The sequence below is a fragment of the Azolla caroliniana genome, unplaced genomic scaffold (assembly GCF_043228905.1).
Source record: "Azolla caroliniana isolate FFs.n. ecotype wild unplaced genomic scaffold, voAzoCaro1.0.p SCAF_2, whole genome shotgun sequence".
Classification (NCBI taxonomy): domain Eukaryota; kingdom Viridiplantae; phylum Streptophyta; class Polypodiopsida; order Salviniales; family Salviniaceae; genus Azolla; species Azolla caroliniana.
The window spans coordinates 24,986,562-25,006,683 of NW_028230437.1; the positions used below are offsets into that span (position 1 = coordinate 24,986,562).

Consider the following 20,122-nt stretch of genomic DNA (forward strand, 5'->3'; position numbering starts at 1 on the left):
GCAGACACTAATGAATTATATCTCTAACACTGGATCATACACATGGATGATTTGATGATCAAATGCATGGACGATTAGACAGGATCACATGCATCATCTCTGCCGCAATGAATGTCCTACTGCATTGGAATGTTTTGGTACTCAATCCCAAATATCCCACCATCACGTGATAAGTGTTGGTATGACAAAGATAAGGAATAGGCATCCCATAAATACTGTGAGTCGTGACTATGCACTCAAATAAGGTCATCAAAACTATGCAGCCCATGGAAATTTTGACTGCGTTCAACTTATAAACATCAATAATAATTTATTGACTGTGGATTTTGCACATAGGTACTGTCAGTAAGTGAACGAAAATATCGAAAATACAACAGAAAATTGATCAAGGCCATGGTTCCAGTAAATTCCCATATAAGAAATAGATAAGTTGTGAATGATTTGATAACATCATATAGATGCGTATTCATATTACGTGAAGTTAAGTAATAGCTTACAACCATCCGGAAATGCTAGACCTCTAACAATTTCTAGAGTAAGCTGATCACAATATGAAAGTTCCAATTTTTCTAATTGTTGGCAACATGCTGCAATCTTTATAATACTTGTGTTTGTTATGCCATGGCAATTATTTAGCTTGAGAATTTTTAATGGAGATGCACCACTTAGTTCTATGAAGCACCCATCGGTAATATTGGAACTCTCCAAATCAAGATGCTCAATTAGTGAGCAGAAAGTGAAAATCAACTTTACAGCTTCATCAGATATGTTTGTTAACCATCCTAATCCCAAGACCTTGAGAGTAGATCCACGGCATCTGACAATCTCCTTCACAGCTTCATCAGAAAGCTTTCTGCATCCATTGAGGATAAGGTTCTCCAGGTGTATACATTTTTCTGCTAGATTCATAATTATATCATCTTCGATCTTGGAGCAACTAGACAAGTTTAATGTCCTCAGCTCCACGCATCTCTCTGCAACACTCTGCACTCCTGAGCTAACCTTTAAGCACATGCTTAAATCAAGCACACGCAAAGATGTACATCCCTGTGATAAATATGTTAGTCCCAGATCACCAACATTGATACAGCTTTGAAGATTCAGCTCTACCAAGTGCTTGGAATGTCTTCCTATATGTTCCAAGCTCTTATCTGTCAGACGTTTGCAGCCACTGAGAAACAAACCTTGTAACTGTGGGCAGCCTCGTACTAAAGACTCAACCCCTTTATCACTAACAAGCTTGCAATCAGATAAATCAATCCAGCACAATGTTGACAGGCCACATCCTAATGCATTCAAACCAACATCTGTGATGCCTGCATGTCAATAACAAGGTTCATATGTCAACGGTAAATGTTTCTGAACACGTCACTGCATTTTAGCTAGCATAAAAATGATCAACAAACATGTATCTTATGCGATACAGTGGCTCAGCTATGATGAAGGCTAGAAAAAAGCAATGAAAAAAAAATTGTGCTCAGGAAGAGAAAATAAATACTATATAATAAAATAAGTTACAAACAAAAGAATGAACCATAAAATTACTCAAAAATCAAGATTGTCTAATATCTCCTCACAAGAGACCTGGGTATTGGGCTTTCATTCCAGTGTTCGCCTATGTTATCCTTCCTACACCGCCATCTATCTCTGTGTTATAAACAAAGAATGTACAGGCTATGCTACAAACTAAGAACAAACCAGACACTGAATGATGAGTCTGAATGAGGTCAGACAACTGTACAATTTGGTCCATCGGCATCAAAATGTTGAGAAACATAATCTCAACCCTTAAAAGCACTGCAAATTGTATGAAATGATGTCAAATCAATCGAACAAAGAAAAAAGCAACCTTCACACATAATATCACAAACGAATATGAAGAAAATCAATCTTAAATAGAAGATGAAAATCCATAGAAAATTTTATAAATTGTCACAAACAACTATGGACAAAATGGTAAACATGTTTTATACATCAATTCCAAACAACTTTTGAGTGATCATTTCTATACAACCAATCCTGTAGAAAATAGAAAAGATTTTATAATTAAACAGCTGCAAAGAAAATGGTAAACACTTATTTTAATACAAACAATCCTGGAAGGAAATAGCGAAGACTTTTCTACAAATAATGCTGAAGAAGACAGCAAAATGAAGTTGTTTATACAAATAATTCTGAATAGCATTCTAATGATTTTTCATTGTAGAAATTTCGAACATAGATAATTCTTCGAGAATAGAAGAAAACACTTTTAATTTTTCATTTCTCGAGATCCAATTGTGATCACGACTACATAAATACTCAAGATCGCAAACAATCACACGAAAAGGTCATAAATAACTCAAAAGAGAATTTCTATGTACAAACAATTTTGTAGAAATCTACATAAAAATTTCTGAAACAGATGATACGTGATTTTCACGCAAGCAGCACTGAAAAGATGAAACAGGTTAAGATGTTTTTGTAATCTAAATCAACAAGCACAAAAACTATGAAAGCAATAGAGACCTTTGCATTCACGAAGATTGATCCGTTCAAGAAGCCTGAAATTCTTAGAAACTGTGAGCAGATCGACATCACTAACACCAGGGAAGAAAGAGCGAGAGGCGGACTGAGTCAAGTCGAGGTCGATAAGATGAGTGAAGCGGAGGGCAAGGCGCTCGAGCATAAGGGGACCTGCACGAACACACAACCTCCGTCTCTCTCCATTCTGGATGTTCATCCAACGCTTGCAGACGAGGCCGAAGGCGTTCTTGTCCTGCTGGGTGGGGAGCTTGAAAAGGATGGATAGGAGATCGTCGTCTGTGAGGATGTCATTGATGCAGAAGACGAGGAGGAGGCCTCCATCGCCAGGGGCAGGGAGGTCTGGACAAGAAGAAGAAGAAGGAGAGGCTTCTTCTGCTCCTTCTTCTTCTTCTTCTTTCTTCTCGGCCATCTTCGTAATCTTCTCGCCCACTCTCCTCTCTTCTTCGGTCGCCCCTCTGTTTTTCGCCTACAGGCTCAGAAATTACAACAAACAAACAAACAAACAAAAAAACTTTTCTTGACTCGTAATTATATACATAAATGAAGCGAATGAATGAATGAATAACAACAGCAAATAACTATGCATTGAACCAAGTGTTTTTTTTTTAGTAAGAACAAATGTTTTTTAGTAAAGTGTACTGTGTACACACACACAATCCAAATAAATACCCATCCATAGCACTCTACCAATTGAGCTATATCCCCTGTGCTTTGGAAAGACGAGGTGGAGGAGAGTTATGCCTCTTTAAAGAAGAGGTTTGTCTCTGACCAATCGACTAGTTCCGAAGAAATGAAGAGAGAGGACGGAGAGAGAATGATTTTGTGCGCCCATGTAGAGGAAGAGGTCATGGGTTCAACTCCTACATTCCACACTAGCATCTAGTACATTACGAGATGCCTATGGAGTACATATGGAGTAAGAGTAATAGAGATCTTACAATAAATTAGGTTTTGAACCCGAGATATAGGATTAGTAGTGTAACGACTTTCCACTAGGGTAGACTAATTATAATAATAAAAAAGAAGGATTATGTATGTCAGCTTTGATTCGGTCCTCGTCTTGCCCATGACCTCTTACACATGGTGGTGGAAATTGTGATATGGTCCACCCACTGTTTAAACAAAGGGCTTGTATACATATTGTAGGAGGCCACTCGAATTGACTAACTAAGGCCCATCGCCCCTTTTTCATTCAAGGGCAATAATGTTTAACAATTCCTTTGTTACTTTTGTTTAGCCTTTGAGACCATTGCCATATAATCAAGTAAAGGTAATCCCCTTAAATGCGAGAACTTGGTCCAAACATTGTACTATGGTGTAGTCCACCAACCAATAACAATGGGTTGTAATGACAAGTTACCTTATCATGCACCGAATGTTGAGAGAAAGAGAGAGAGAGAGATTATCATGCACCAAATGTTTGCTTCCCACCTTCCTCTCTAAGATTGTCTACCAAAGGTGGATTTTGACATACAAACAAATATGATAGGGATAATGTTTCAAGGCCTTGGGGATGCAATAAATTAGATCTATGGGACCCACTAAAGAACACCACAAGAAAGTTTCCTCTAACGACATACGTGAATAAACCACATGTTGCTCATGTATATTTCTCTTTAATATGATGACACATATGCTCAATCATAGATTGAGCCATGCGTGATATTCTTGAGATTCGACATCCGTAATATTCGTGGTATTCGAGAATAGAAAATGGCCCTAAGAATATTATAAAACCATTCGTTTACATATACATATACACACATACATACATACACATACATATATACACACATACACAAACATATATATACATATACACACACATACATAGATACATATACACACACATACATATATGTGTACACAGACATACATCAATAATTAATTAACTCATTAATATAATGATTAATTTACTATTAACTAATTAATTCACTTAAACATTAATTGATTCACTAATAAATTAATTAATTTACAAATACATTTCTTAATTCATTAACACATTAATTAATTCATTGGAAAATATTAGTTAATTAATTAATAATCAATTAATGCATTAATAATTAATTAATTAGGGCTTTGGCAAAACTTAGGGTTTCAGTGAAACTTTGAATTTGTAGCGGACAACAGGATGTAGGATTAGGTAGAGCATGAGAGGGAGTCGATGACGCAGGCCGAAAAGAAGAAATTTTGTCGAAATTAGGATTATGATAGAAATTAGGGTTTTCTGTCGAAACCCTAATTTCTGGCCGAGAACAGGATATAGAGGGAAGCGAGGGTGTAAGTAGCACGCAGAGGGAGTAGGGTGAGGCGTCTTTGCTTCCTGTTGGCCACTGTTCACTCGCTCGTAAATAAAACACAATTTTATTTATTTATTTATTTTTAAAAAAAGAAGAAAACGAATATATTTACGTGTATTCGTATTCCTATTCGTATGGACTCGCTCGTAAATAAAACACAATTTTATTTATTTATTTATTTATTTATTTAAAAAAAAAGAAGAAAACGAATATATTTACGTGTATTCGTATTCCTATTCGTATGGATTCGTGGGGCAAGCCCCACGAATGCGAATATTTCAATCTATGTGCTCAATTATACAAAGAGCAAAGAAATATTCAATGCCTAGAGAGGAAATGACAAATGCCTTCAACTCATGTGGATGTGGAGTAATCAAGAGAGGAAAGGAATTTCTATCAATGGGCAGGAGGAGATACTACTTTTTTATTGTGATTACCTCACCTTATGGGAAGTTATTAGGGCTTAAAACCAAACTTTGTCACCTCTCAATTACTGCATAGATATCTTATTTTAGTATAGATCCTCCCTCCCTCTCTCTATGTATGGATATTGATATATATGCCTTTTGGTGTCCGTTTGATCTTTATGCATTTCACCACTACTCCACTGAAAATTCCCTCAAGTTCCTACCCTATGTACTCTAGCGCCAAATAGTTTCCACCACATGTTTGGGATTTGAAATTTGACATTTAAGAGAGAGAGAGAGAGAGAGAGAGAGAGAGAGAGAGAGAGAGAGAATGGAAGATAATACTCATCAATTTATACAATGTTCGATTGCTTGTTTGGTTTAGAGTTACATTTCTCAAATTTGGTAAGTTTTATCACGGTGTTATTTAACACCTAGGCAGTGGGTGTTTCCACAATTTACACAGGTTGGCCCGAAATCCGAGATGGAGATCGTTTTCCTATTTTTGAGATATTGGGGATTGCGTCATAATTGGGACAGGCGAAATGCCTTTGTATTCGATGGTAGACATAGAGTGAAAGCATATCTACAAAAGTTGAAGGGAGTACTAATGTGACAAATTTCTTTATTGGAGCAAGTGGAAATTCAACATGTTCCACTACCCATGTAGTGTAGTTAGTGGGTGACCATACTCCATTGTCACACTCATTGTAAGTAGTGTTTCCATACACATTTATTAATATAATTGCGTGTTTTCACCAAAAGAGAGAGAAGGAGAGAGAGAGGTGGATGTAGTTCAGTTGGTAAGGTTGCCCAATGGAGACTAGGAGGACATGGGTTCAACCCCTGCATTCTAGAGTGGCATCTAGTGAATTGAGAGATATGTATGAAGTACATAATAGATAGGTTTTTCGAACCCAAGATGTGGTGCTAGTAGTGTAAACGACTTATCATTAGGGTAAACTAATTGTAAAGAGAGAGAGATGTGTGTCGGACTTAGAGAAGTTTTTGTTAAGCTAGGGGTAATAGAGACGAGAAGACAAAGCATTGTCAGAAAGCTCGCCTGGGCAGCGACAAAACAACAATGTTGGTTTTATGTTCAGGTTTCTGGGGTGTTTTTGTTGTCTTTTTTTCGTGGGTTTTATTAATGAGCATCTCTGCCTCTCATTATTAATGTATATGTAGGAGGTAGGGTTTATGTGCGGGTGTACGAGCTACCTAGGGTTTATGAGTGTAATGTATGTATGTATGTATGTATGTGGATTTGTAGGAGGTTTAGGGTTTAATCTGCGGGTGTACGAGCTACCTAGGGTTTATGAGTGGTTTTGCAGTCCAGGAGAGTTAACAGCTTAAGAAGAGCAGGGATGCTCTGCTCTTCCTCTGGCCATGGTTTTCTGAGATTGCAGTAGTGAAGATGAAGGGCATCACCATTCGGTCTCTTGCTCGATTCCTCACTTTCACCTCAAACGGTCGTTCATTCTCTTCTCTAGCCGCTGCATCCTCTTCTTCTCCTTCTCCTTCTTCTTCTTACTCCTCCTCCTCCTCCTCCTCCTCCTCCTACGAATCTATCGCTGATATCCTGCAGAGAGAGCTCGGAATTACCTCGGCTGGTTATGGATATGGAGGTGACGGAGCCTCTGCTACCTTCTCCACCGTACACAAAAATATGCCTGAAAAGAAGAAAGCTTTCATAGAAGAAACCCTGGCTGCAGTAAACGAGATTGTAAGAGGGATAGAAGCCTCTAAATCCGCCAAAGATACACCGTTAAAGACTTCTTCCGAAGATGCATTAAATCCTCTTCAAGGTCCTGCTAGATTGTCTAGCTATGGTATCATCAGGTTGCTCATGTCGAGAGTTAGTGCAAAGAATTGGATTGAGCTAGACAGAGACATGAGGAATTATAGGATTGTTCTTAGGCCTAGCGAAGTGGCATGGGTTCTTAAAGTAGAGAAAAACCCCCATAAAGCATGGGATTTCTTCAATTGGGCTTCTCGTCGGACAGGGTATAGACATGATTCAGCTTGTTTTTTGATCATGATGGAATCTCTGGGAAAATGCTCAGCTTTCACGCTGATTGAAGATCTTCTTTCAGAGATGGAAAGGCTGGGGATTCCATATGATTCCTCGACGTTGAATAAATTGATTGAGATTTACTCATCGTGCACTGATTTAGTCAAAGTCGAAGGTTATTTTCACAAGCTCAGGGAGCTTCATGAGGAGCCAAGTTGTGAAACATATAAATGTATGTTGCTTGCTTTTGCTAAGACTGGAGATTTTGAGAAAGCTTTGGAAATCTATGGTTTGATTCGTAAACAACATGAAATTCTTGATGTTTCTATCTACAATGCTTTATTTGATGCGTTGATCACGAAAAGTGATAAGGTAAATATTTAATACTTCCACTTTCTGTTCTTAACATGGATGTTATATTTTATTTTGGGAAGCATTTATGCATGTTTGGACCAAGTTCAATGCAATTTGCTTTTACAAGAATTGAAGTCACTTTTTAAAATTTATGGAAGAAAAATAATTCTGATATTTTGGTATGAGACGTTTTAAAATAAATATGAAACATTGAGGTGTCTATCAGTAAATAATATCAACAACAAATATATTTGAAAGTTATTAATGTTCAACAATTTGTTTTTCTAACACTGGTTTAAATTCCCTGAAGCTTGTTGATCCATGATAATTTCATTCCTTACACCAATTGTTTCTTAGGAGAGTATCCATAATGGTATCAGGCTTTTCAACATGATGTTAGAGGATGGTATTGCACCTGATCCAGCCACTTGTCACACAGTTCTCAAATTGCTCTCTGAAGGAAAGCAAATGAATAGAACGATTGAATTGGTTAAATTCGTCAATGAGAAGGTATCAAAGAAGGAAGTTTATGAGAACCTTATAAAGGTATTGGTAGAGATGGGATATCTGCAAGATACATATGCTCTTCTCAGAAAATTAAAGGATAATGATATCAGATTGAGCCAAGTGACGTTCCTCGATGTAATTGACGCATTTTGTCGGGCAAATAAGCTTGTGGAGGCTCTGAACATCATGAGAGAGATGGAGAGAGATGGAAGTTATATACCGCGAATTGCGTACAACTCAGTCATGACAGTTTTATGTGATAACAACCAATTTCATGCAGCGTATGGTGTTCTTAAGCTAATTAAGGAAAGAGGTCCTCCAGATGATGCAATATGTCACAAGATTGTTTCAGGTTTGGCCAATTCAGGAGACTTTGAGATATCACTGAGTTTGTTTGAGGATATGTATGAATCAGGATGCTTATTAAATCTTGCATCTTTCAATTCGTTGCTTCAAACTGCGGCCAGTCAAGGTGATTTTGAATCTTCTCGGAAGCTCTTACATATGATGCATGTTAAGTCTCTTGTTCCAGATGTTGTAACATATAACAGCGCTATTGAATGCTTTGGGAGAGCAGGAAAGTTGGATTTGGCACTTCAGGTGTTTGATGAGATGAGGGAGAAAGGTTGTTCTCTTTCTGTCTCTACCTACAATAACATTCTTCTTGCTTTATCACAGTCGGGCCCAGAGGATGCAGCACTATCCTTCTATGAAGAAATGAAAGTGCAAGGGTTTTTACCGGATGCAATAACTTTTTCTATCCTGAGCACCATATCAGAGAATTATTCTGACTTTGACGAAAGGTACACCTTTTACTATAATTGTGCCACTTTAATTCATGCATTGAGGATGACCAAATAAGGCATTCTTTTTCATGAATATATCAGGAGGGAGCTTTGCTTTATCATACCATACATTAGTATTAAATTCTAAGAGCATAGGCTGACGGTTGTTCAGTAGGTTCATCGGAAACAATGAATGTAATAATGTTAAAAGGTGATAGTATAGCTAATTTATGGTTACGAGTTTATATCAGTACTAGTTTAGGGCATAACCGTAACACAGTGGCACTGTCCATATCCAAACTATTTTCAATATGGATGTATTATTGTTGTTATTCTTATTTTGATCTAATTCTTTGATGTATTATTACTTTTGTACAGGACTGATCTTGCTGTTGTGCCACTCTAACCGCAACACAGTAACATTGTCCATATTCAAACTATTTTCAGAATGGATGGCATTTGTCGGGATATTGTTACTGAGAGGATATATTTCTTGCAGCATGAGTAACCCAGGTCCATATTCTTATGACTGACACAATGGCATTGTCCATATCCAAACTCTTTCCAGTATGGATGTCATTTGCTGGGATAGTATTACTAATAGGATATATTTCTTGTGCCATGAGTAAAACATCTGAAGTGTCTTTGGAAAGGAGCTTTATTCAGGTGCTGGATAGAAATATGCATCAAGCTTCTCGGAAGGTTCTCTGCTTATCACTAGATTTAGCCTACACCCTGTATAAATTTTGGCCAATTTGGCATACGCCTTCAGTATAGAAAGGTTCTTGATGGAATGGTATGTTATATATAATATATTATATGAAATCAATGTTCTTGATGAAATAGCGTGTTTTATATCTAAAAATCACTGATACCTAAGGAATGCTAAGGGTAACTAGTTGCCCAAAACTAAAGATTCCATGATGCAGAAATGACCAATTTCCTGTGAGAAGGGGAAGATCAACTTGACTAGAGAGAGATGATGGTGATATATTAATGTCCATGGAAGGTCAACATGTAGAGAGGAGAGAGATGATATTCAATGTCTACTAAAGATTGGCAAAACCCATGTGATCAACAGTTGTCACAAAGACCGTTCCTCTACAACACACATATACACAAAGATGATTCTCCAACATTTTTGAATGTCACACAAACGAAATAATCAAGTTGTCGCCAACTATGACATGTGCTCTTTCATGGATATAATTGGAATTAGGATAATGAGAGTTTTAATGGATCTAATCATGATGTACGTAAGACCATTTGTTTTGTTTTTTATTGATTTCTTAATATTCATGTACGAGTCATTTTTGCCTTGCACGAGATATTATGTGATTGGGACATTATGGAAGCATTGCTTGCACGCATTATGTCATGGGCCTTACATTCCCACCATTTTGATAAAAACAAAGTACTAGCGTGCGTAGTTTATTGAATTTCATAGATGTAGATGATTTGGTTTAAGCTTGTGCTTTGCAAAGCTATTTCAAGTTTTGACTCTTGAGCGATGGTTTTATTGTACATTGATGATGAAATCTTCATGTTTTTAGATTCATATGAATAAATTTCTCTACTTTTTCTATGGCACAAGGCTTGAAAATGTTGGCATTCCATTTTTGTAAGCCAATGTTTTAATTTATGTGATGAACCACATTGACAAAATGCAAAGCACCATGCAATATATATATATATATATAAAACAAAGTGTGATTAGTAATTTCCAGGGAAGGACTGAATTTTAAGACACAATTGCATCATATCAAGATATGTTTTATAAAACATAGAGCTTTCTAAAGTTTCCAATGAGCAAATTTGTTCTTGTAGTTGCAACTCTATTCTATTGAGAGTCTGAATGTGATAAAATTGTCAATGGTACTCTCTAAAACACTAAACAATAGTTACCAATTTGGTAAAATAGTCTTCCATGTTACAAGGGATGTTTTCATCGCTACATCCAAAATATAGTATTGTTTCAAATTGAAATCATTGTCTTTGTATGTATTATGAAATGTTTTAGATGTTCCCCTAAACATATTGCTGAGATACTTTATATAAACATGATATTTGTATTTGTAAAAGATCGTGTTTTGCTATTGTGGTCCATTGACTTGAGCAATCAGTATGAACCTAAGTTCATCACAAACATTCTTCATAAATTTTAGCTTGCGAAAAGAATGTCTTTGCATTGTCATTTTTCACCATGCTAAGAATTGGTGCATTACCTTTCAAGGAACAATGATAATAAAATATACTATTTTGAATGCATTTGTTGCTTGATCAAAAAAAAAATGTGAAGACTCATATATCATAATAAAATAATATACTAATTTAGTATCACAATGCAAATTAACCAAGATAAGAGACATAATTAAGTCGCATTTTGCTACATCTTGGTGCACAAGAATTTCCAGGTATTTTCAAGTCAAAACTAATTATACACTTAAGTTAATGAAGGTCTTCTATGAAGATTATAGATACCTACTTAGCAATATAGGTACTTTGTTCTATTATTCTTGTTATGAGAGGGAGAGTAGCTTAGGTGTTGTCGACTATAGTACACTTGATGTTAGAGCTTAATCCTAATGTAAGCATGAGATAAGGTAATATAAGATAAATAGATAAGAGAGGAGAGAGAAAGAAGGGTGCGGATCCACCCGACCACCACCGAGTGAAGGGATGGAGATGGACTTGAGCCTCGATCGATGTCCCATACCATTGTCGTGGCATCGAGTCGTACCTGGTACTGGCACGCTCGCTACAAGAGTTTAATCACCACGAGTTCAATGTCTTGACATAGTCAAAATATCTCTAATGAGGGTAGCTAGACCTCATATTTATAGCTAGACCTAAGTTCCCCAGACAAGTTCACACTTGGCCCTTATGGGTTGTCCCAATTCCTAGGATTAAAAGTAATCCTCCCTTCTTTACACTCTCGTTTAACCCTCACACTTTATCCATGTGTATAAAATACTACGATACAATCTTACCATAGGATATTATATAGTCACGCCCACAACACTTGAAGTATGAGGAATGAGTCGTTCCTCGAAGGTCTCCATAGAGTACCACAACAAGCACTTTAGGCGAAAAGGAAAAAATGATTGGATCGGCTATCTCAATTGAGCTCTACGAGCACATTGTCCTAAAGAAGAGTTGCCTTTTTGGTCAATCTGGGAGGGGGGAGAGAGAGAGAGCTAGAGTAGAAGGGATTATATGATGTGACTATTCGATTTATCGGAGCGAGTGGGACTTCTCTAGTATGCGGACAAGTGTTTGTTTCTCTTGGTTGGTTGGCACTTCAACAATGTCCATATAGCGGTGATACTAATTTAGCCGTAATAACATTGTAGTGTATTCGTACATGGGATTGATATGGTTGTTTGTGTGTGTAAATGTGTATTTTTTATTCACCCCCCAAAAAAGTGTTGGGGTTAGGGGGGGTATTTGTGGAATTTTAGGAAAATCGAGTTTGGGGGGGGGGGGGTGGAGAGGAGATAAAACAAATAAAGAAGTAATTAAGTAAATAAATAAATAAGTAAGTAAATACATATATGATATATGTATGAATAAATAAATTTTATAGACTTATTTTTGGTTAATGAAGGCACTTCTCTTTTGTTCCACCACAGTCACACACACACAGTCACACACAGGGACAGACAGACGCGCGCACACAGGCAGGCAGACGATGCTTGGCGTAGGAGACACAGCGGCTATGGTGGCCATCCTCAGTGAGGATCGGACTTTGGAGGCTTCCTTCTCGGCCTTCGTCACTCATTTCAAGCGTTCTGCAATCTTCAAAGCTTGCTGTGCACTCGTTCTCCTACTAGAGGTATGCCTCCCCCTCCCTCCCTCGCTCTCTGTCTCTCTCTGATTAGACCTTCTGGATGAAGAAATCTGAAACAGAAGAACAAATAAGGAAATTATTTGCTTTCTCCGCTTCTTAACTATCCCGATTGGAAACCTGGATGAGTAAAACAAAAGGAGGAGTTGCCTGCTTTGTCTGCCTAATATACTCCTCTTGCTGGGAAATCTGGCTAGGAAGACCAAGGAAGAATGGTAACCTTTTGAATGACAAATCTGGCTAGGAAAAGCAGGAGTGGCGGCCAAGGAAAAGCAAATAAAAATTCATACCTCCTCTGGTTGCTAAAAAATCTGCCTAGGAGAAGCAAAAGGAACGACATTTTGAGGAAAAGTAAGGAAAAATGTGTGCTTTTCGCTATTAGCTGGGAAGTCTGGCCAGAAAAGTCAAAATGACTGGCATGCCAATGAAAAACAAGCACTGCTGATGGGAAACATGGCTAGGAAAAAGCAATATGATTGGTATTGCCAGAAAAGTATGGAAAATGGGACATTCTTCCTGTTTATGTATTGTAGATGAGAAATCTAGCTAGGAAAGGCAGGAAAGAAAGGAAAATGGTGAAATCTTTATGTGCTTGTAACCCTTAGATGAGAAATCTGTCCAGGAAAAGTGAAAAGGATAGGATAGTATGGGAATGGAAGGATACAAGTTTTCAGCATATTCTGTCATTTGTTTGAAAAAATGTGATTTGAAAAAGCCAGCGGAATGGCATGACTGCGAAAAGCTAGAAAAAAATGGCATGATGTCTCTCCTTGTACCTTTTGAATGACATATGGCTAGGAAGAGGAGAAAAGAATGGTATTGATAGGCAAGAAAAAAATTGCATGATCTGTGGAAACACAAGGAAAAACACTACGATCAGTGGATGAATCAAGCATAAAAGTCCGTATTTTGGTTCCAAGTTTTTCTTGGAAGATTTAGATTCTGTTAATGCAGTGGATTTGTTATTTGTCTCAGGATAAACGAACGTTGAAGCAACCTCAGCGTTTTGTTTCTTTTTATATTCTCAACGAGCTTTATCGAGCTGAACGACCTAACCCTTTTATGGCCATACTGGTGGAGGTATGTACAAATGGTATGTCAGTGGCATTTTTGACTCATAGTAACTATTTTGACGCAAATTTCTTGCATTTAATGTTTACGTCTTGTACAGGCAGCTTCAGATGAAAATTCTGAAAAAGTTGAAAGAGCCTTCGTTCTTCAGCTTCTCACTTCAACAAGCAACAAAGAGGTTCGGCTTACTGTGAGGACATATAACTAGATGTTTTTGCACAATTATTGTTGATCAACTCATGCTATTGATCTCAAGTGTTTTTCTCATCTTCAATGGTACATATGAGTTCCTCCAAATAAGAAATTTGGAAAGTAAGGCTCTAATGTGTTTGGACTTTGTCTGTCTATGTTTATTTGTTATAAACTTTATATCCATATATGACAATGAAGTGTTGTTCGTTTCCTGGAGGAATGATTGAATCATGCCTTCAGAGTGATTAGATAATGCTGTTTGATATGTAGCTTTTGCAATGCTTGCGACTATTACATTTGCAAAATCATGCAAATTTCAGTTAGAGTTATGGCAGATCTCTGTTAATGGTCTATATTCAAACTCACAATTGTGCGTGACTACAGATACAGAAGCGAACTGTCAACGAGTTTATTACAAATTATAATCCATCTTCTCATGTATGGAGATTCTTGATATTGACATTCTGTAATTATAAATAATCTTCTCATTTATGGACAACTACAAATCTTAATAGCGATTACTGTGATTGATGCAGAACTTTTTGAGCCGAGAAGCGTTGCTAAGACATGTCGCAGATAGGGTACCTTCAGAAACAAATATAAGCTCTTTCAACCGGGCAGCAATAAGTGTTTCTATACCTGATCCTGATGTTCCAGTTGGTTATGAGCTTGACCCCTCAGAGTACAACTCTGATGACACTTTTATTTACTAATTTCAAGTTTGATTATAAAAACTGAAATTGGTCTGATTTGAACCTTCTATAACAGGTCAAGATCATCTGCAGATCATGAAGGGCTTGCACTTGGATTGATTCAAAATTCTTCACTCAAGGGTTTTGAGCCACCATGGGTTCGACCAATTCCCCCACGATTGTCTACACAGGAAGGGGAAGTATGTAGCTCCTTGACTTTATATTTCTAATGAGTTTATGAAAAAATATTTAAGCAGTTAACAAGTATCTAAAAACTAAAGTCAGAATACGACAATCAACTCTCTCTCTCTCTCTCTCTCTCTCTCTAAAAGATCCACGTGGATCCACAGGTCACGTTGACCTTTTTAAAGATGTTAATATAACATTTCATTCCATCATTTCAGCTCTTTTATCTCCCCCTCCCTCTAGCCACTTCTGATGGCGTAAGTATTCTCTGCCCTGCAGGGTTTATGCGATAGCTAGCAACAATGATCAATGGGAGGGATCACACATGATGTTATATTCTTCCATAGTGTTATGGCTCCCTTCCATTTGTGATTCACTATTTGTCTTACAACCTTACATTTAGCTACTTTCTTTAGCTTATATCTGAAATTTCTATCAGGTATCAATATGGTAGGTGATTTTGATCTAATATCACATTCCTTTTCGGTTTTTCTTTTTTCTTTACACTTTGAGAGACAGGTTTTGTATATATGTTTTATATTGTATACATCTTATGTAATTTAGTTTGAAACTCCTCACTATATAAATTTATTTTAGTTAGTTTGAACCTGGTTAATCCTCGTCTTTAAGAGATGATGAGAACAGATGTAATAATGTCTAGTCTACGCTCCAGGACTTGCTTGTGAAAGTAGTTGTATCTTAAGTAACTCGGGAGGAATTATTTCAGTTTGAAAGGATCTTAATGTCCCTTGTACTCTGACAGAAATCTGATCCCTTGTACATGAAACATTTTATTTCACTAATATCTAATTTAGAGCTCTACCATTTCTACTTCACCATTTGTCTACTGTGTTAGCAACCTTTATTTCATGTGCCAAACATAATGGTTCTCAGACACATAAGCAATGCTCAGAAAGTTCAATTACATGTGTTTAGTATAAGTGAGAGCTATTTTATTTACTTCTCATGAATTCCATTAATCGTTTGAGCTCACATTTGTGCTTTGCCCATCAACTTAAAATCCTGACAAATGATTGCTATTATCGTTTTCTAAGGAGGGTCACCCATATAATCCATTTTCCATTTTTTGAAGTGGCCTGGGAAAGTTTAAGACCTATAAACTACAAAGATATAAGAAAAAAGCAACAAACCATTAAGACCTTGATTTTGGTTAGTAGTAGAAAGATGGCATACACTAGTACCTCTCTCAGGTGCTAGTAATTCTGGTTGATTATAACCGATTGTGCACAGCATGTTTTATGCAATCATAGGTGTTTTTGTAATTTGTAGCTTTCTGCAATTTTTTGGCCAGAGAGTAGTTTTGAAGGTTTTATGAGACACTGTTAATATAAGTCCTTTTTCTAGGATTGTGTAAGCTGAGTAGGATGGGGCAATCCGGCAAAGAATTGAAAATTATATTGAAATAAATGCATAGTGCTTTTGGAGAGGGTTCCATTTTTATGCCTCTTTTTGTTAAATATGCAACCTTCCTATTTCTATGATTCCACAGGTTTGACATGTTCATGTTTTTTTGATGTTTCAGATGGTGTGGCTCATGCCAGAAAATAATCATGAACTCCTTTGGGACCACGGGATGTGCGCAGACATAAGTAGAGGTGCAGCTGTTCGAGAACTAATTTCAAAGGCACTGAAAGGTCCATTGTCTCCTTCTCAACAGCAGGTGAAAAACCAAAAAAGCAGGATATCTTCATAAGTATACATGTTTTTGAGAAATACATAACATGTTAATATGACTGTATAGCAAGTACTAATCGAGCTAGAAGCAGATCCAAAACTTGTGTACCATTGTGGCTTGACTCCTCTGAGACTCCCTGTAAGCTACTATTACTATTCTTTGGTTTTCCGGAGAAAGCATTGCTTGGTCTCTGTTTTTACCTTCTCATTTCGGTTTTGATTCTAGGAACTTGTTGAGAATAATCCTGTTGTTGCTGTGGAAGTTCTACTAAAGCTTATGAATTCAGTGCAGATCTCAGAGTAGGTTCTAATCCAATACCACTGCATCTGATTCTAGTTCACTACCTGACAATGTCTTGGCAATAGAGTACAAGTATACATATATTTATAGAACTTTGCTTCCATATTTTTGATAATCGTGATGCGTCAATCATGCATATATTGTTGGCAGTATTCACTTGCATGCTTGTATCCACATGCATGTGATTTTTACAAATGCTTCTTTTTCACCATTGTTGATTGTTTGCACAGTTATTTCAAGGTCCTCGTAAACATGGACATGCATGCATGTGATTTTTACAAATGCTTCTTTTTCACCATTGTTGATTGTTTGCACAGTTATTTCAAGGTCCTTGTAAACATGGACATGAGCTTACATTCTATGGAGGTGGTAAATAGACTTACAACAGCTGTTGATCTACCCACTGAGTTTGTACACATGTACATTACAAATTGTATTTCCTCATGTGAAAACATAAAGGTATGTACAAGGATGATGAATATCCAAAAATTTGAAGGCAATCCCCCCCCCTCCCCCCCCTTAAAACAAGGAATATAAATAGTGTCTGAAGAAAATGCAGAAAACTATGGTTTTTTTATGATAAGAGCTAGAACTTTAGGCAGGGTGGCACCATTTGATGGCTAAAGGGTTAACTAATGAAAAGTAGTAATTGTGTCCTAGAACAACCACTTGACACCCAAATATTATAATGGCTAATCGTTTTTCTAAACTGTGTCAACAATCAAGATACTTTAAAGCAAGCTCTTTGTCAAGAAGGAAGCCTTAGAATATTTTAATACTAGGTGCAGCCTTTAGAAGTTAATTTTGTCATGCTTTGATTTCCCTTTTGGTGGGGTCTGTATTCTCTGGTCAAGAAACTTTAAAGAAATCTCCATGTCACGTTGTAGAATCTTTTTAATACCAAGAGTGGGCCGTTATAAGATGTATTATCTCATTTGTTCAATTCCCTGTTGGTTTGGTCTATCTGCTCTCTGTGGTTGTTTTATTGTACGTATGTTTGCTGAGTCTTATTTATCTACTCATAACAACATGTTTATGGCTTATCATATTATTTGGATATAGTTTAGCATCCTCAAGCCCTGCTACTTAACAAGATTGTTCTTATGAGCAGGATAAATATATGCAGAATCGCCTTGTGCGTCTTGTGTGTGTGTTCCTTCAAAGTCTTATTCGCAACAAAATCATTAATGGTAACTGTTAGTTCAAGTAAAAACATAAAAGAAAATTTTGCCATCTTGTGCTTGCTTGAAATTCACCTCTTTTAACATGTTGCAGTGCAAGACTTATTTATTGAAGTTCAAGCATTTTGTATCGAATTTTCACGGATCAGGGAAGCAGCTGGGCTATTTAGGCTGCTAAAAACATTAGAATGATTGTTACAGGCCAGGTTTAGATATTGTAAATAGGATTAGCATAACGGCAAAATTCAAGGGAAGATAAGCAACTTAGCTTAGATATCACAGGATGAAACATTCAATTGATGTTTTAGTCACTTCATGAATTTATAAAAATTACTTTTGTTAGCATCTGCCATGCAGCATACATTTTTTTGTTTTTATGGTTTCAAACACAACATACAAAAAGGTTAGCAGAGCTCAACTTGGCTTTGCAGCTCTCTATTATGTCGAGATCTCGGGACTATACACGAATTGTTGTCAACAGGGATTTACTCTGGATAGGGTGTTGTCACTCAACCTTGCGTTACACTTGATTTTGCCGAGATTTTTATTGAATTGTAGAGTAATGCCTTTGCACGGTCTGAACACGACAATCTGGTCATTTTCAGACATCTGGAAGTTGAGATTCAGATAAATGAAAGTTATTTCATTATTACTTAAAGTGGAAAATATGCTATGTGTCACTATCTTTAGCTGTTCTAAAATGCATATGTTAATTGGCTTGTGACACCTATTTTTGGTATTGCAACATCAGCTAACTTTTGTACTCCAACCAATGTGCTGTTGTGTGATCAATTAAAATAGAACATTAGCAAATTATAACCGTTCATAATCGTTGAATGCATCAGTTATCTTGGTTCTATAATATTCTTGGCACAAACGTTGTTCTTTTGAGCGTTTTTAATCATAGAGAGTTTGCCAAAAGCTTCATAAATTCAAGAGATCTAGACAACGACAAGTAAGGATTACAATAAAATAGCTCTTATTTTGCCAGTAGTGTTTTGGCATTTTCTTGACTAAGATCGGGCATCCAGGCTTTGTTAATTATAGATTTTTGAGGTTGTAATTTAGTCAATGCTTATGATAGTTGCAAAATTTGCTGACATTTCTGAAGGTGACAAGAATTGCATGAATAACTTACAGATCTTCTCGGAGTGAATGATAACATTCTCATTGTATGAACATTATAGTTATGACTTGACTTCCCATCAAGAGAGACTTTTTTTGGAGCTTTTCCAAGCTGGATTTATCATTCTCATTGTATGAACATTATAGTTATGACTTGACTTCCCATCAAGAGAGACTTTTTTTGGAGCTTTTCCAAGCTGGATGCATATGCTCTTGCAGCTTATGGACCCCCCCAGTATATGCTCTCTGCTTAGACCATTGGATCAGCCTTGAGAGAGATAGAGAAGCATGAATATGTGCTCCATATATCTCTTGTGCCGCTTAGCACACACATATTTCATAAGTCTTCACAGGACAGAAATTTTTAGGCACTTTATAGGCTCGTCTACGTTAGATACAGGATGTCGTGGCTGTCTGGAGGATTATAATAGCTCATCATCATCATCATCATCACCACCACTTTCTTTCGTCTCTCTTTAACATTCTTTTTCTTTAAATATAGAAAGCACAGAGATAAGAAGAACAGGATTATTATTTTTATTTAAGTAAACAACGTGAGTACTATTTAAGAGTAGTAATATATATATATATATATTAAGGTCAGTGTTTTCTCTTATATTACGTGCATAATGCTACATCCATATTTCTGCCTCTGTTTTGTGTGTCTCTCATTCATTCATATGGACCAGGGAACGAAAGTCTGACCATTCTAACCACCTCCTATGAAATAAAAATAATAGAGGCTTCTTTTGTCTTCATTTCCAAGTGGAAAGAGTGATTCTTTGCACACAAAGTCAAAACATATTGATGAGAAGAAGGAGCCAGACCATTATTATAATCCTTTTGGCCAAATGATCACACACACACACATCCATGATTAAAAAAGTCTTCTCTGTACGGGATAGAAAAAGAGAACAGGGAGGGACTCGGGAGGGAGGGAGA

General features: G+C 36.8%; 3 protein-coding genes across 4 annotated transcripts; 2 read left to right on the plus strand and 1 right to left on the minus strand.

Annotated features, from left to right (window-relative positions):
• Nucleotides 1–428: 428 nt before the first annotated feature.
• LOC147867769 (uncharacterized) lies at nucleotides 429–2,979 on the minus strand. Its single transcript, XM_087315578.1, has 2 exons — nucleotides 2,509–2,979; nucleotides 429–1,316 (listed from the first exon to the last, which is right to left on the minus strand). Exons 1-2 carry the CDS (start codon nucleotides 2,933–2,935, stop codon nucleotides 472–474), a joined length of 1,272 nt encoding a protein of 423 aa, XP_087171704.1. The 5' UTR covers nucleotides 2,936–2,979; the 3' UTR covers nucleotides 429–471.
• Nucleotides 2,980–6,425: 3,446 nt separating this feature from the next.
• On the plus strand, nucleotides 6,426–9,733 carry LOC147867770 (uncharacterized). Its single transcript, XM_087315580.1, has 3 exons — nucleotides 6,426–7,616; nucleotides 7,956–8,908; nucleotides 9,269–9,733. Exons 1-3 carry the CDS (start codon nucleotides 6,648–6,650, stop codon nucleotides 9,294–9,296), a joined length of 1,950 nt encoding a protein of 649 aa, XP_087171706.1. The 5' UTR covers nucleotides 6,426–6,647; the 3' UTR covers nucleotides 9,297–9,733.
• Nucleotides 9,734–12,515: 2,782 nt separating this feature from the next.
• On the plus strand, nucleotides 12,516–18,402 carry LOC147867771 (CCR4-NOT transcription complex subunit). Of its 2 annotated transcripts, none has more exons than XM_087315581.1 (12): nucleotides 12,516–12,725; nucleotides 13,713–13,817; nucleotides 13,909–13,998; nucleotides 14,385–14,438; nucleotides 14,537–14,682; nucleotides 14,769–14,892; nucleotides 16,422–16,559; nucleotides 16,641–16,712; nucleotides 16,800–16,873; nucleotides 17,192–17,333; nucleotides 17,986–18,064; nucleotides 18,150–18,402. In XM_087315581.1, the coding sequence occupies exons 1-12, from the start codon at nucleotides 12,582–12,584 to the stop codon at nucleotides 18,245–18,247; spliced, it is 1,266 nt and encodes a 421-aa protein (XP_087171707.1). In that variant the 5' UTR covers nucleotides 12,516–12,581; the 3' UTR covers nucleotides 18,248–18,402. The 2 variants fall into 2 exon arrangements, with proteins under 2 accessions (XP_087171707.1, XP_087171708.1); XM_087315582.1 differs by having other exon boundaries at nucleotides 12,517–12,725; nucleotides 13,909–13,986.
• The last annotated feature ends 1,720 nt before the right edge of the window (nucleotides 18,403–20,122 follow it).

Coding starts and splice junctions, on each gene's coding strand:
- LOC147867771 (XM_087315581.1), top strand. CDS start 12,582: ATGCTTGGCGTAGGAGACACAGCGGCTATGGTGGCCATCCTCAGTGAG. Junction 16,874..17,191: donor AATTCAGTGCAGATCTCAGA/GTAGGTTCTAAT, acceptor TTGTTTGCACAG/TTATTTCAAGGTCCTTGTAA. Junction 17,334..17,985: donor CCTCATGTGAAAACATAAAG/GTATGTACAAGG, acceptor TCTTATGAGCAG/GATAAATATATGCAGAATCG.
- LOC147867770 (XM_087315580.1), top strand. CDS start 6,648: ATGAAGGGCATCACCATTCGGTCTCTTGCTCGATTCCTCACTTTCACC. Junction 7,617..7,955: donor TGATCACGAAAAGTGATAAG/GTAAATATTTAA, acceptor ATTGTTTCTTAG/GAGAGTATCCATAATGGTAT. Junction 8,909..9,268: donor TATTCTGACTTTGACGAAAG/GTACACCTTTTA, acceptor ACTTTTGTACAG/GACTGATCTTGCTGTTGTGC.
- LOC147867769 (XM_087315578.1), bottom strand. CDS start 2,935: ATGGCCGAGAAGAAAGAAGAAGAAGAAGAAGGAGCAGAAGAAGCCTCT. Junction 1,317..2,508: donor CAATCTTCGTGAATGCAAAG/GTCTCTATTGCT, acceptor ATTGACATGCAG/GCATCACAGATGTTGGTTTG.